The 16,673-nt window shown below is 41.1% G+C and overlaps 1 protein-coding gene across 10 annotated transcripts in view; it reads right to left on the minus strand.

The window, feature by feature from the left end:
• The window catches only part of BDP1 (BDP1 general transcription factor IIIB subunit), a 107,235-nt gene that overhangs the window by 21,509 nt on the left and 69,053 nt on the right, over positions 1-16,673 (minus strand). For 6 of the 10 annotated variants that reach the window (XR_007914355.2, XM_070056570.1, XM_051833242.2 and 3 more), the window contains 5 exons: positions 13,893-14,015; positions 7,841-7,877; positions 6,654-6,746; positions 5,499-5,727; positions 3,647-3,807 (listed from right to left, as the gene is read on the minus strand). Coding sequence is in view for 9 of the 10 variants with exons in the window: in XM_070056570.1 (XP_069912671.1) it covers positions 3,647-3,807; positions 5,499-5,727; positions 6,654-6,746; positions 7,841-7,877; positions 13,893-14,015 (643 nt within the window). In the remaining variant the exon portion in view is untranslated. The remainder of the gene's footprint in view (positions 1-3,646; positions 3,808-5,498; positions 5,728-6,653; positions 6,747-7,840; positions 7,878-13,892; positions 14,016-16,673) is intronic. The other 4 variants (XM_070056571.1, XM_070056568.1, XM_070056569.1 and 1 more) reach the window with 1 other exon arrangement.

The following is a 16,673-nucleotide window of genomic DNA, read 5'->3' on the forward strand; positions in this document are numbered from 1 at the left end:
CAAACCAGGAAATAAGGCTAACTACCCGGATCCTCTAGGCATGGATTCAGTACACCAGGCAGCCTGGAGCTGACAGCGCCATTTCTACCCTTACCATCAACACCCTAAGGTGTTGAGCTCTAGGCAAGGAGGGAAAGTAGAACAGGAAGTGAGACTAAGGGGCAATGTATACAGCACAAAAATAATGAAGTCACTAAGAAATGAAAGGGTGCTCTGTGATCATACGGGAGATACTTCCTCAATACGTTGAGCTTTAAAAACAAAAAGGTAGGCCGGTGCCGCAGCTCAATAGGCTAATCCTCCGCCTTGCGGCGCCGGCACAACAGGTTCTAGTCCCAGTCGGGCACTGGATTCTTTCCCGGTTGCCCCTCTTCCAGGCCAGCTCTCTGCTGTGGCCAGGAAGTGCAGTGGAGGATGGCCTCAAGTGCTTGGGCCCTGCACCCGCATGGGAGACCAGGAGAAGCACCTGGCTCCTGTCTTCAGATCAGTGTGGTGTGCCGGCTGCAGCGCGCCGGCCGTGGCGGCCATTGGAGGGTGAACCAACGGCAAAGGAAAACCTTTCTCTCTGTCTCTCTCTTTCTCACTATCCACTCTGCCTGTCAAAAACAAAACAAAACAAAACAAAACAAAACAAAAAAAAGGTGTTAATATATAAAAAACTCTTAAAAATCAATAATAAAAAGACAACCCAATTTAAAAAAAAGCATACATCTGAACAAACATTTTTTTAAAGATACACAAACACTGAAAAAATATACAATACCATTAGCCAGGAGGGAAATGCAAATCAAAACCATAATGAAACATCACTTCACACCAAGACAGTTATAATCAAAAAGACAAATGGTAACAAATGTTGGGGCAGAGGCACAGAAATTGAAACTTGCAGACTGCTAATAAATATATAAAAATATAAAATGATGCTCACACTCATGAAAACAATTTGGCAGTTCCTCAAAAGGTAAAATATAGAATTACTACATGGCCCAGAAATTCTACTTCTAGATATAAACCTAAAAGAAATGAAAAGATCTATCCTCACAAAAACATATACATCAATAATCTTAGCAGCATTATTCATTATAGCAAAAGGCTAGAACATCCAGAATGCCCATGAACAGATAAATGAGTAAACAAAATACCATATTTTTTTTGACAGAGTTAGGCAGTGAGAGAGAGACAGACAGAGACAGATAGAGAAAGGTCTTCCTTCCGTTGGTTCACCCCCTAAATGGCCACTACGGCTGGCGCGCTGCACCGATCCGAAGCCAGGGGCCAGGTGCTTCCTCCTGGTCTCCTGTGCGGGTGCAGGGCCCAAGCACTTGGGCCATCCTCCACTGCTTTCCCAGGCCACAGCAGAGAGCTGGACTGGATGAGGACCAACCGGGACAGAACCAGCACCCCAACCCTTCTAGTGAACCCAGAGTACTGGCGCCGCAGGTGGAGGATTAGCCTAGTGAGCTGCAGTGCTGGCCCAAAATACAATTTTTTAAAAAAATTTATTTATTTATTTGAAAGTCAGAGTGATAGAAGGAGAATGAGAGAGGGCGGGAGAAGAGATCTTCTATCTAATGGTTTACTCTCCAAATGGCCACAATGGCTGGGTTGGGCCAGGCTGAAGTTAGGAGCCAGGAATTCAGTCCAGGTCGCCCACAGGGTGGCAAGAGCAAAAATACTTTCTTCTGCTTTTACAGGGAGGTGGACGGGAAGAGGGGCCACCAGGACTCAAAGGGGCACTCTGATATGGGATGAATGCATTCCAAGTAGCAGGTTAACCCACTGGGCCACAATGCTGGCCTCTAATTTTTAAAAACTTAACATTGTTTTTATTGTATATAACATGAAGTTCTGAAGTACATATACATTGTGGAATGGTATGACTTCATGCATTTATCATCTGTATCATAAGAACACCAGACAGCTGTTCGTTCTCTAAATATTTTCAAGAATATATCGTCATTGTGAACTAGTGGATGGAAGCTCTCTGTTTCTTTGTAACTTTTTCAAATAAATAAATAAATCTTCTAAAACTGCACTCTCCTTGATATATACTTATAAAACCATTATTTTTAATGATTCAAGAAGTTGGGTCAGAGGCTGGCATCACAGCATAGTGAGTAGAGCTGTCGCAGGCAATGCCAGCATCCTATATAAGCGTGAGTTTGAGTCCTGGCTGTTCCACTTCTGATCCAGCTGCCTGCTAAAGGACTGAGAAAAGCAGCAGAAGATGGCCAAAGTGTTTGGGCTCCCAACTCCCATGTGGGAAAGCTGGAAGAAGCTCCTGGCATCGGTCTGGCACAGGCTTGGCCATTGTGGTCCTTTAGGGAGTAAACCAGCAGATGGAAGAATCTCTCTCTGTAACTCTTTCAAATAAAGATAATAACTCTTTTAAAAAAAAGGAAGACGAAGAGGTTGGGTTCTTGACACCCAGATGGAAGATCTGGACTAAGTTCTGGGATCCTGGTCTTGGCCTTGCCCAGCCCTTACTGATGTGGACATTTGGGGAATCAGGCAGCTGGGGGGAGATTTCTGTCTCTATCTCTTTGCCTTCCAAACAAAAAAATTACAGAATTTTTTAAAAGGACTGGTTAACAGCAGTTTACCAGTAAAAATGGGAGTAGGAAGCTGAGAATTCTGTTTTTAATTTCATGCCCTTCAGGCAAATGGTATCTCTGGCCATGTTTTCCATATATACCTTTGTATGAGATATTCATGAATACGCACAAGTACACACACATGTACACACCCAGAAAAGACTGATCAAATGATGCGAAATGGTTCTAATTACTGAAACCAGTTATTGCATTTATGGATATTTATTTCTTCAGTCATGTTACCTTTTTTGTTTTTTGGTTGTTGTTTTTTTTTGGTTTTTTTTTTTTTTTTTTTTTTTTTTTTTGACAGGCAGAGTGGACAGTGAGAGAGAGACAGAGAGAAAGGTCTTCCTTTTGCTGTTGGTTCACCCTCCAATGGCCGCTGTGGCCGGTGCACCGCGCTGATCCGAAGGCAGGAGCCAGGTGCTTCTCCTGGTCTCCCATGTGGGTGCAGGGCCCAAGCACTTGAGGCCATCCTCCACTGCACTCCCTGACCACAGCAGAGAGCTGGACTGGAAGAGGAGCAACCGGGACAGAATCTGGCACCCTGACAGGGACTAGAACCCGGGGTGCTGGTGCCGCAGGCGGAGGATTAGCCTATTGAGCCGCGGCCGGCGCTGGCCATTTTGTTTGCTTTTTAAAGATTTATTTATTTATTTTAAAGGCAGAGTTCATAGAGAAAAAGGGAGACAGAGATCTTTGTCTGCTGCTTCACTCCCCAAATGGCTGGATTCAGGAGCTTCATTCAGGTCTCCCTTGTGGGTGCAAGAGCCCAAGCACTTAGGTCATCTTCTGCTGTTTTCCCACATGCATTAGCAGGCAGCTAGCTGAACTGGAAGTGGAGCAGCTGGGACTTGAACCAGCATCCAGATGGGATACCACTGTCACAGGTGGCACCTTAACTACTGTGCCACAACACTGGCCCCCATTTTACCTTTTTGTAAGTTCAAAAAATAAGCCACTTGTAACATCTAAATATTACACTGAAAAGCTAACACAGTTCCTGGTGTCAAAGTCATTCTGTAATTTGTAAAGAGAACAATAAAACTTACGTCTTGGAATCTCTGCTTTTTCCTCCTGGGTGACACACAAACTGGGAACTTCCTCAAGAACATGAAATCTGCTGGTCCGTAAAACTTTCCCAAGATTGGGTTTAGGTTTGACAAATCTTCTTCTCATTCTCAAATTACTGGTGACTTTAGATGATGTATTGCTAGATACAAAAAAAAAAACAAAAAACAAACAAACAAACAAAAAAAAAAAACAGGAAGAGACACTAAGCCACCATATAAGAATTCCCTTGCTCCTTCACATTGATACATTCTTGTCTAGCACTTTTTTAGCTCTTATACCATTAAGGTGTCACCTGTCAAGGTCACATTGTCTGCAAATATTCATTTCTTAATGCTAAAATGTTAAAGTAGTTCCTTTACTACTTGAAAAAGGAATCTGGACTATGTCTGTAAAACAACACTTACATTAACATTAGATTTCTGTTTCATTAAAGTGTCAAAGACACACAATACAATTCAGGGCTGGGCAACCTCTGGCGTGTAGGACACATTAGGCTCACGAAATCAGTCTGGCAACTGCAGGATTTTGGCAACTCAAGATTTGACACAGCTATAGCAGGATAATTTTTTTAAGTTTGTAATTTTAAAGAAATATGGATTTATCTATTTGAAAGGTAGAGTTACACAGAGAGAGAGAAGGGAGATCTTCCACCCGTTGGCTTACTCCCCAAATGGCTGCAACAGCCAAGGCTGCCAGGTCAAAGCCAGGAGCCAGGAGCTTCTGTGTCTCCCACATGGGTGCAGGGGCCTGGGCCACCTTCCACTGCTTTCCCAGGTGCATTAGCAGGGAGCTGAATCAGATGTGGAGCAGCCAGAACTCAACCCACACCCATATGGGACCCGCAGGACATGGCTTAACTCACTGTACTACAGCGCTGGCCCCTGGTAATTTTTTTAAAATTTCTTTTTTATGTATTTAAAAGGTAGAGTTCAAAGAGAGAGGGATAGAGAGACAGAAAAAGAGAGATATCTTCCATCCAGTGGTTCATTACCCAAATGTTCACAATGACAGGGGCTGTGCCAGGCCAAAACCAGGAGTCCAGAGCCTCCTCTGGTTCTCCCACATGGGTGCAGGGGCCCAAGCACCTGGGCCATCTTCTACTGCTTTCCCAGGAGCATTAGCAGAGAGCCGGATTAGAAGTGGAGAGCTGGGTCTCAAACGGCCTCCATAGGGGTTGCCAGTGTCACAAGCGGTAGTTTAACTCACTATGCCAAAATGCTGGACCCAAATAATTTTTTTTGTTTTAAGATTATTTACTTGAAAGGCAGGATTAGAGAGACATAGAGAAACAGAAATAGAAAGAGAAAAAAAGATCTTCCATCTGCTAGTTCACTCTCCAGAAAGCTGCTATAGCCAGGGCTGGGCAAGGCAGAAGCCAGGAGCCTGGAATTCCTTCAGGGTCCCCGACATGAGTTCAAGGCACCAAGCAACTGAACTATTTTCTGCTGCTTTCCCAGGCGTGTTAGCAGGGAACTAGATTGGAAGCAAGGCAGCGAGGACTGGAATCCGCACTCACATGGGATGCAGGCATCACAGCAGGCGTTTAACCTGCTGTCACCAGCCCCCAAAACTGATAGTTCTGTATGGCCCATGAATGAGGTTATAAATATCCAAATGATCGTTGGCAGAAAAAAAGATTCCCCATCCCTGCAATACACAGTGCTATATAAAAATAGACAAACTATTAAACAATTAAAATAAAAATCAGTCAGACCTTACTGAAAAGGATAAGAAATCCTAATTACCTATTTTACATTTAAAAAGCATTACTCAAAGCTACTAACTGATGGTGGGTTTAACTGCATTTAATAGTTAGATATTAAAATAAACCTGGCTGGTGTTGTATTCTCCTTTACTTTTTCCACTAAACCAATTTCTTCTCTAGTGCTTTGTTCCTCCAATTCAATCTTGTTTTCTTCAAATGATTCAGGAGTTGTATTGATGACAGGTGAAGAAAGCTCCTGACATTCATGAACGATTTTGAAATGTACATTATCTGGGCTGAAAGGAACATGGCTTTCACTCTTTGAATCAACATCAGTAAGTACACATACACCTACTGGGAGAAAAAATAAAAGGAAAGAAAATTACAACTGATTAGTATAAACAGATGTCCAAATAATGTTTACTCTTTTCAGCTCGATATTTAAATTTATAATATATTTATTTCATGACCTTTTATGAGGCTTAATTCTTACAGACTGGAAACTAAATGATATTATATCAGTAAAACTGAATCATTCTGCTACTTTCAGCAACAACATAACTCTAAATAGATTTCAAGACAGGACTGCATTCATTAATGACTTTTTTTTAAACCTGTATTTTATGTTCTAAAGATTTGTTACAGCCTCCACCACAACTCCCTGCCTCTCAGAAAGCAGCCCTAAATGTAGAGATTGCAAATCACACTTTCCATATATGGTTATAAAGCTAAAAGACTAACATCTAAAATGAATGGCACCAGTCATTATCAATCAAAATTATTATGAGAAATAGAATAGCATAATTATCCATGAAATTTAATTAAAGATACTGAGACAGGAAAGCCCATAGCTTCTAAGTTCAGCTTAATCTTTTCTCTAAGTCTGGTTGGCATATCTTCTGGCCTGTCCACAGTTTAAATTGCCTCACTGTCACTGCCCCTCCAGACTGTGTCTGGCATCTAACTGTGAAAAAAACCCAAGCAGCAAGTCCTCTGTTTCACAAAGTACTCACTGAGCTCAGTTAACCAATGATGTTATACCCATAGAAGCACAGGGCCCACTACTGTTTATTCTTAATAAATCAGATGGCTGCCAATACACATTAAGGAGCTAAATAAAACACTGGATGGATCAATGCACAAATACTGCCTCTTTTGGAAAAACAACAAAATGCTTTTAAACACTTCAAATATGAAAGGTTTATTACTCAGTGTGGGTATAACTTCGTAAAAGCCATATTTTAAGAGATTTTTGGGTAGGAATTATCTTTCATTCTTACCATCATCCTGTTCAGTATTGACCTCTGACTGCAATACTAAGTCCCCCATTGTAAGTAAAGCTATGGCTGCTTCAGCACTTCCATCGTTGGTACCTTGTGAGGAAATATAAGAACATTTAGACAGAAGGATCAATTGAGAAATTAGTTTACTTAAAAAACATTTTTAGGGGCCGGTGCTGTGACATAGTAAGATAAGATAAGTTTCTGCCAGTGGCACCAGCATCCTATACGGGCATTGGTTCGTGTCCCAGCTGCTTCTCTTCCAATCCAGCTCTATGCTTATGGCCTGGGAAAACAGTGGAAGATGGCCCAACTGCTTGGGCCCCTGCACCCGCTTGGGAGACCCAGAAGAAGCTCCTGGCTCCTACTTAGGATAGGCCCAGCTCCAGCCACTGCAGCCATTTGGGAAGTGAACCAACAGATGGAAGAGCTTTCTGTCTGTCTCTCCCTCTGTCTGTAACTCTGCCTCTCAGATAAATAAAATCTTAAAAAAAAAAAAAAAAGGTTCTTAATTCAGGTATCTATCTTCTAGTAACAGTTTCTGCTGTTCCATTATTTCCTTATTAGGACAGTGCATTGTCAGGTTAAATACTACAAATAAAGAATTGTTGGCATTTATTTCTAAGAAAATACCCTTATCTTGGTAGACCCAGAAGAAATAAATGCTCAACAAGCCTTTCTGTAGTAAACATTTAACTGTGGGGCAGGCACTTGGCACAGTGTTAAGACATAGCTTGGGATGTCCACATTCCATACTGGAATGCTTGGCTTTTAGTACCAGCTCCACTCCAAATTCCAGCTTCCTGCTAATGCACACACTAGCAGGAAGCAGTGATGACTCAAGTATCTGGGCTCCAGCCACCCTCTTGTGAGAACTGGATTGCATTCCTGGCTCCTGGTTTCATCCTGATTCAGCCTTGACTGATGAGGGTATATGGAAAGTATATCAGTAGATGGAAGACCCCTCTCTGTCTTTTCCAATCTTTCAAATAAATTTAAATTTTAAAAAACTTCACTTTTAACTTGCCTTCTAAAGTAACATGTCAAAAATCCAAGTTTTTTCATAGAGATAATGTATTCAAAAACAGAATATTTTGTCCAACTTTCTAGCAAACTGACACACTTACTATCACCATTACTAAATCTTTGAGCTAGTGTTAACTAGACATTTCCTTGTTAATAGTTACCTGGTTCATCTTGGGTATGTACACTGGTGGTCATTTCCTAAGAGGGGAAAAGATAAACACCATCTTAGTATTTTCCAAACACACGCTCCGTTTCTCAAAAAGTACAATACTTGAGGCAGGCGCTTTGGCCCAGTAAGTTAAGCTGCCATCTGGGATCCCCACATCCCATATTGCTGTGCCAGTTCAAGCACTGGCTAATCCATTTGTAATCTAGCTCCTTGCCATTGTGCCTCAGAAAGCAACTAATGATAGCCCAAGTACTTAGGACCCTGCCACCCATATCCAAGAACCAGATGGAGTTTTTGGCTCCTGGGTTTGGCCTGGCCAGATGTTGAGTGCATTTCAGGAATAAATCAGCAGGCAGAAGATCTCTCTGTCTCTCTGTCTGCTTTTCAAGTAGATGAAAATAAATAAACATTAAATAATCAGCACATTTTACTGTCTTTCTAGTCTTTTAGTAACCACAGTGGGCACATTTTCCCCCTAGTTTATAATTATTCATAAAATTTCTCAAATAACACAACTTGGAAACCAAATTCTTCATTTCATTCCTGATTTTACCTTTTTCTTTTATTACATGCACATTTTTAACTCCTATGTATATCTAATTCCCTATTTTACCTCTTCTCATAAAACAAAATCCTTCAACTCTAGTCAGATTGATTGCCAGTTTCTTACCCAATGAAAACCAAGGTCTGAAGAGTCCTGCAATTTCCTTATACTATTACTTAAACTTGCAACTTCATTTAATAAATTTAGAAGTTCCAGGACTTGGGGCCAGAGCTATGGCATAGCAGGTAAAGCCGTCGCCTGTGACATCAACATCCCATAAGGGTGTCAGTTCATATTCCCCATTGTTCCACTTCCAATCCAGCTGCCTGCTAATGGACTGGGAAAAGCAGCAGAAGATGGCCCAAGTGTGTGCGCCTCCTCCACTCACCTGGGAAACACAGATGAAGCTCCTGGATTTGCCTAACCTGGCCTTGGCCACTGCAGCCACTTAGGGAGTGAACCAGTGGATGAAAGATCTCTCTCCTTCTCTCTTTGTAACCCTGACTTTCAAATAAATATATCTTAAAAAAAAAAAAAAAAAAAAAAAACAAAAGTCTAGAGACAATGTAAGGAGATCTGCTGACCAATGTTCCAATGAAATTGGTGATATTAATTCAAGAAACAAAAACAAAAACCTGGAAATAAAAACTGCTTCTTGGAACGCTCACATCCCATACTGGAGTGTCTGGGTCCAGATCCTAGATCTGCTTCCAATTCCAGCTTCCTGCTAATGCACATCCTGGGAAGCAGCAAATGATGGCTTGAGTAGTTGGGTCCCTGCCACCTACATGGGAGACCTGAACTGAGTTCCAGGCACATGGCTTTGGCTTTGTCCAGCTTTAGCTATTAATGGCATTTCAGGAGTGAACCATTGGATGGAGATACCTTTCAAAAAAATTTTTTAAAGAATCCACAACATTATTTAAAGTCTTGGGGCCAGCACTGTAGTGCAGCAAGTAAAGCCACCGCCTGCAGTGCCAGCATCCCATATGGGCACTGGTTCGAGTCCCGGCTGTTCCACTTCCTATCCAGCTCTCTGCTATAGCCTGGGAAAGCAGAAAATGGCTCAAACCCTTAGGCCCCTGCACCCGCGTGGGAGACCCAGAAGAAGCTCCTGGCTCCTGGCTTCGGAACAGCGCAGCTCCAGCCATTGTGGCCAATTGGGCAGTGAACCAGTGGATGGAAGACCTCTCTCTCTCTCTCTCTGCATCTCCTTCTCTCTCTGTATAACTCTGACTTTCAAGTAAAATAAATAAATCTTTAAAAAATAAATAAAAAATAAAGTCTCCAGAAATAGTTCTAAGGCCAAAAAGCAAATGAAGAAACATCTATTCTGGGACTAGCACTCTGGCGCAGTAGGTTAAATTGCTGCCTGCAACACTGGCATCCTGTATGGGAACCAGTTCATGCCTGGCTATTCCATTTCCAATCCATCTTCCTGCTAATGCTCCTGGGAAGGTGCAGAAGACAGTCCAAATATATGGGACCCTGCTGTCCATGCGAGATACCCAAGTGGAGTTCCTGGCTCCTGGCTTTGGTCTAGCCCAGCCCTGGGCACTTCAGCCATTTTGCTGGTGAACTAGTGAATGTAAGTTCTCTTTCTGTCTCTCCCTCTCTTTGTCACTCTGTCATTCAAATAAATAAATAAAATATTTAAAACTGGGGCCAGTACTGTGGTGTAGCAAGTGGGGCACCACCTGTGGTGCCAGTATCTCATGTGGGCATGGGTTCTAGTCCCGGCTGCTCCACTTCCGATGCAGCTCTCCGCTATGGCCTGGGAAAGCACTGGAAGATAGCCTAAGTCCTTGAGTCCCTGCACCCATGTGGGAGACCCAGAGGAAGCTCCTGGCTCCTGGGAAATAAACCAGCGGATGGAAGAACCCCCCCCCCCCCACACACACCTATCTCTCTCTCTGCCTCTCTATAACTCTTTCAAGTGAATAAATAAATCTTTAACAAAAAAAAGCAACCAAAAATATCCCACACCCTTTCATGACAAAAATACTGTCAAAAAACTAGGAACAGAAGGGACTTTCCTCCAGCTGAGAGAGGAGACCTACAAAAAACCCCACAATTAACATCATATTTAATGGTGAAAGACTGGATGCTCTCTCTGTAAGCTGAGGAACAGAATTAGACTATCCACTCTCAACACTTCTAAATATTCAACTAGAGGTTATAGCCAGGGCACGGGATGAAAGTTGGAAAATGCTGTAGGTTGAACTGTGTCCCCCAGAAAATTAAGAAGTCCTAATCTGCAATAATGTGATTGTAACCCTTTATTGGAAATAGGGTCTTTGTTGATGTGATCAAGACGATGTCAGAACAAATTCAGGAGATAAAGAAATCCATAAATGACATGAATGAAAAATTCTGCCAAGAGATAGAAATACTGAAGAGAAATCGAACTGAAATATTAGAAATGAAAAATTCAATATGTAAAATATAAAACACACAGGAAAGTTTCAACAGATTTGGTAAGGCAGAAGAAAGAAGACAAAAGTAGAAGACAAATCCTTGGAAATACCTCAGACAAAAAAAAAGGAAGGAAAAAAATTTGAAAAACTGGAAATAGTGTTCAAGATTTATGGGCTACTATAAAATAACCAAACATACATGTCTTAGGAGTTCCTGAAGGTGTGGAAAGAGAAAATATATTAGAAGGCTTATTTAGCAAATAGCAGAAAACTTCCCTAATTTGGAGAAACAAAGGGACAGTCCAGGGGCGCACTAGTTGATCCTATGCCTGTGGCACCAGCATCCCATATGGGCGCTGGGTTCTAGTCCCCGCTACTCCTCTTCCAGTCCAGCTCTCTGCTGTGGCCTGGGAAGGCAGTGGAGGATGGCCCAGATGCTTGGGCCCCTGGACCCGCATGGGAGACCAAGAAAAAGCACCTGGCTCCTGGCTTTGGATTAGCATAGCTCCGGCCATAGCGGCCATTTGGGGAGTAAACCAACAGAAGGAAGACCTTTCTTTCTGTGTCTCTCTTTTCACTGTCTGCAACTCTACCTGTCAAATAAATAAATAAAAATCTTAAAAAAAAGGTGGTGGGGGGGGACAGTCCAGTACAGAAAGCACACCAGAACCCCTAATAGACATGATCAGAAAAGTTCTTCACAACAACACATAATAGTCAAATCTTCAACAGTAAAACATAGGAAAAGATTCTAAGATGTACACAAGAGAAATGCCAGATTACCTTCAGAGGATCCCAATTAGACTACCAGCTGATTTCTTATCAGAAACCCTACAGGCTAAGAGAGAATGGAGAGACACAGCCCAAGTCCTAAAAGAAAGAAACCATCAACCCAGAATATTGTACCCAGCAAAGCTCTCATTTATAAATGAAGGTGAAATACCCACCATTTGTCATCATTTGTCCTGCCTTACTAATGATTCTTAAGGATGATATTACACCAGAAATAGAGAATAATAACCATTATTATAAAATAAAGTGAAGGCAGAAAATCTCCTAGTAAAATTACAAAGGAAATCCAAAGCAAAATAGGAATATTTATAGAAAGATGGCAGGGCCAATAGTTACTTACCTATAGTAACCTTGAATGTAAATGGCCTAAATTCACTGAAAGTCAAAGGATAGAAAAGGATAGTCTATGCTAAAAGAAAGCAAAAATGAGCAGGGGTAGCCATTGTAACATCAAACAAAACAGACTTGACAAAAAACTGTTAAGAGACAAAGAAGGGCATTATGTAATGATGGAGGGATCAATTCAACAGGAAGATATGACTACAGTAAATGTATATGCACCCAATACCAGGGTGCCTGCCTATTTAAAACATATTTAATGGAAATAAGGGGAGAAACTGACTCCAATACAATAACAGTGGCGGACCTCAACATCCTGCTTTCATCAATCGACAGATCAATCAGCAGCAAAGAAACAACAGAGCTAATCTACCCTATGGACCAAATGGACCTAACTGATATCTACAGAACATTTCATCCCACAATTACAAAATACATATTTTTTTCATCAGTTCATGGAACTTTCTCTTTATTATACCATACACTATAGGCCACAAAGCAAGTTTCAGCAAATTCAACAAAACTGAAATTATATCATGTATCTTTTCTGAATGAAGTTGGGAATTAACAACTTAAGGAATTCTAAAAAATATGAAAACACATGGAGACTGCATGACATATATGGTTCTGAATGAACAGTGGGTCACAAAAGAAAGCAAAGGGAAATCAAAAAATTCCTAAAACAAATGAAGATGATAACATAATGTATCAAAACTTATGGGATACATTAAAAGCAGTATAAAGAGGGAAGTTTATAGCAATTACTGCCTACATCAAGAAATTAGAAAAGCATCAAATAAATGAACTATCAGTGTAACCCAAGAGCCTGGAAAAACAACGAAAAACCAAACCCAACATCAGTAGGTGGAAAGAAATTAAAATTAGAGAAGAAATAAACAAAATTTAAACTAAAAAAAAAAAAGATACAAAAGATCAGTGAAATGAAGAGCTGGTTTATGGGGGCCAGTGCTATGGCACAGCAGGTTAAAGTCCTGGCCTGAAGCACCAGCATTCCATATGGGCGCTGGTTCTAGTCCCCTCTGCTCCTCTTCCAATCCAGCTCTCTGTTATGGCCTGGGATAGCAGCAGAAGATGGCCCAAGTGCTTGGGCCCCTGCACCCTTGTGGGAGATCTGGAAGAAGCTCCTGGCTCCTGGCTTCGGATCGGCACAGCTCCAGCCATTGCGGCCATCAGGGGAGTGAACCAATGGATGGAAGACCTCCCTCCCTCCCTCTCTCTCTCTCTTTTTCCCTCTCTCTCTCTGTCTCTCCCTCTGTGCCTCTTTGTAGCTCTGCCTTTCAAATAAATAAATAAATCTTTAAAAAAATCAACTTAAAATAGATCAAGGATCTGAATATACAACCTGATACCATCAAATTACTAGAGGAAAACATTGGGAAACTCCGCATTTGCAATAAAATGGATGCAACTAGAAACAATTATGCTTAGTGAAATAAGCCAGTCTCAAAAAGACAAACATGTTTTCTTTGATATGTGGCAGTTAATAGAGAATACAAAAAATAAAAGAGTATAGGAATAAAATAGTCACTTTGGGATATAACTGTCGTTTTTAGCCCTTTTTATACTCCTGTGGAACTGTGGTCTTCCTACCTTTTACTTGTTGAATATTATTAGTGGAAAATTAAGCCTGTGAATATAGAGTGGATTAAAATTATGTCTTTGCACATACTGATGAAGAGAGGGGAGGGAGGAAGAGTTACTGGAGGACAACACGGGAATGAAGGAAGTGAGGTTGTCTTCCTGGAACTATATCTACGAAATGCATAAAATCTGTCTTCTTTATATTAATAAATTTTTAAAAAAAATAAAAGGAAATAAAAAGACATTTGCTTAAAAAAGTATTTGTAAACCTAACACTATCAAAATAAACCTCTAGGCATTTGAAATTAAAGAAGGAATAAAAAGCAAAACATATAAAAATGAATGCTTACAAATGATGATGCATTCAAATTTTCTTCTTGTTTCGTTTCCTGAGCAGTCACATCTGTGTTTGAGAGCTGATCTTCAACAACTGCTATGCATTCTATGTCTGGAACATTCACAGTAATCTCAAGCTGTCAAAATAAAATTTTATTATTTCATTCTTGCACTGCTAACAGCAAAACAAAACTTCATTTCCCACATAAGTAAAACAAACTATTAAAATGAAGAAATAATTCATTCATACATGATTAAAAAAATTCATAGGGACTGGCACTGTGTCATAGTGGGCTGAGTCTCTGCCTGTGGTGCCAGAATCCCATATGGGTGCTGGTTCTAGTCCCGGCTGCTCCACTTCCAATGCAGCTCTGCTATGGCCTGAGAAAGCAGTGGCCCCTGCACCCACATAGGAGACCCAGAGGAAGCTCCTGGCTCCTGGCTTTGGATCTGCCCAGTTCTGGCCACTAAGATCATTTGGGGAGTGAATCAGGAGATGGAAGACCTTTTTCTCTGTCTCTCCCTCTCACCGTCTGCAACTTTACCTCTCAAATCAATAAATTAAATATTAAAAAAAGTAAGGGGCCAGCACCTTGGCTCACTAGATTAATCCTATGCCTGCAGCACCGACATCCCATATGGGCGCCAGGATCTAGTCCCAGGTTCTACTCCCGGTTGCTCCTCTTCCAGTCCAGCTCTCTGCTGTGCCCTGGGATAGCAGCAGAAGATGGCCCAAGTACTTGGGCCCCTGCACCCGCATGGGAGACCTGGAAGAAGCTCCTGGCTCCTGGCTTCGGATTGGCACAGTGCTGGCCATAGCGGCCATTTGGGGAGTGAACCAACGGAAGAAAAGACCTTTCTCTCTGTCTCTCTCTCTGTCTATAAATCTACCTGTCAAATAAAAAAAACAAAAAAAAGTAAAAAAATTCATCAATTCACAACTCAGCAAATCTAAAACAGTTAAGGTTTTTGAAAGGTCTGTGACAAATATAAACAGTCAACAAATTTTCTAAGGCTTATCTTCCTACTGGCTGTCATTTCATGTTTCTATGCTCTCCACTATGCCGCTTTTTTCCTCTAATTTCTTTCTTCAACGTGTTAACATTTATGCAGTGTTTTCTAAATACTGAAGTATTATGGATATAGTGATACCAAGTCAAATAAGACAAAGTCTGGTCCTTGCCCTCAATGAATTCACCATGTAAAAGAATGAGACACATAATTAACTAAATATTTATGGCCACAAATGCTGTAATAGAGATAAGCTGAAGATGTTTAAAAAGATCTGTCATCCCATCCCTGCACTACAACTGCCCTATGCCACAACCCCAAAGCCTGCACGAATCTTGATACCCAAGGCAACAGCCATGTAAAATAATGGGTGACTTGCATTTACTCTTTATTTGGCAGGCCTGTTTCTCAAAGAGCCCTATAATCTGAGGGTTAACAAGATATTTAATTACATTCTAAAATATATACAATATCGTCTGGCTCTTATACTTCCACTAACAGAAAGATGAATATAAAATGTTGGATGATTCAGTAGAAACTATGAGCAAAGATTCTGCCTTAAATATTATTGTAATACTCATGTGTTCTGTGCTTACTCAGAAGCGAAAAATTTTTGCTAATACCTGATAGGTCTAGGATAAATTAAAAGGTTCAAGTGATTTGAGGAGACAAATTATATTATGAAAAGTTGGTATTTTTTTAAAGATTTTTATTTATTTGAGAGGTAGAGTTAGAGAAAGACAGAGAGGGAGAGACCAAGAGAAAGGTCTTCCACCCAATGGTTCACTCCCTAAATGGCCACAATGGCCAGAGCTGGGCAGGTCCTAAGCCAGGAGCCAGGGTCTTGCCAAGGGTCTCCTCCCATGAAGGTGCAGGGGTCCAAGGACTTGGGCCATCTTCTACTGCTTTCCCAGGTCATAGCAGAGAGCTGGATCAGAAGAGGAGCAGCTGGGACACAAACCAGCACCCATATTGCACCAAGGCACTGACCCCTGAAAAGCTGATCTTAAAGGTACCATCCAGTTGCAGTGCTTTCTTACACAAAACTGATTCAAACATATTGGTCTATAAGCCAAATAAATGAATAAAAAAATTAAGGCAGAACAGAGAACTGTGAAGTTACAAAGTTGGATTGGTATATCAAAGACAAAAGAAGGAAATAAAATGTCCCTCTACCTCACATCTTTAGGATAGCTAACCATCTTAATAGGGAGAAAAATTAGCAAACCACCACCACTGATGTGAGAAACTGGAATCCTTAAACAGTGTTGCTTAGTACATAAAATGATGTAGGCATACGGAAAAGATTACAGTGGGTGCTAAAAAAATTGCACAGAAAATTATCATATGACCCAACAATTTCACTCCTGGTACATCTCCAAAGGAACTGGAAGTAGGGGTTTAAAAAAGCATCCATAAACCATGTTCAAAACATTATTAGAATAGCCAAAAAGTAGAAGCTACCCAAGTGTCCACTGACAGATGAATAAATCAATAAAAAGTTATACCACTGGAATATTATTCAGTCTTAAAATGGAAGGACATTCTGAAATACATTACAACACAAATAAACCTTGAAAATATTATGCAAACTAAAATAAGTCAGTTAAGTTGAACAAATAACTAGGGGCTGGGGCAGAGCCTGTGGCATAGCGGGTAAAGCCACACCTGGGACACCAGTATCCCATACAGGTGCCAGTTCAAGTCCTGGCTGCTCCATTTCCGATTCAGTTCCCTAATAGCTTGGAAAAAGCAGTACAAGATGGCCCAAGTGCTTGGGCCTC

Source organism: Oryctolagus cuniculus, chromosome 14 (assembly GCF_964237555.1).
Source record: "Oryctolagus cuniculus chromosome 14, mOryCun1.1, whole genome shotgun sequence".
NCBI lineage: Eukaryota > Metazoa > Chordata > Mammalia > Lagomorpha > Leporidae > Oryctolagus > Oryctolagus cuniculus.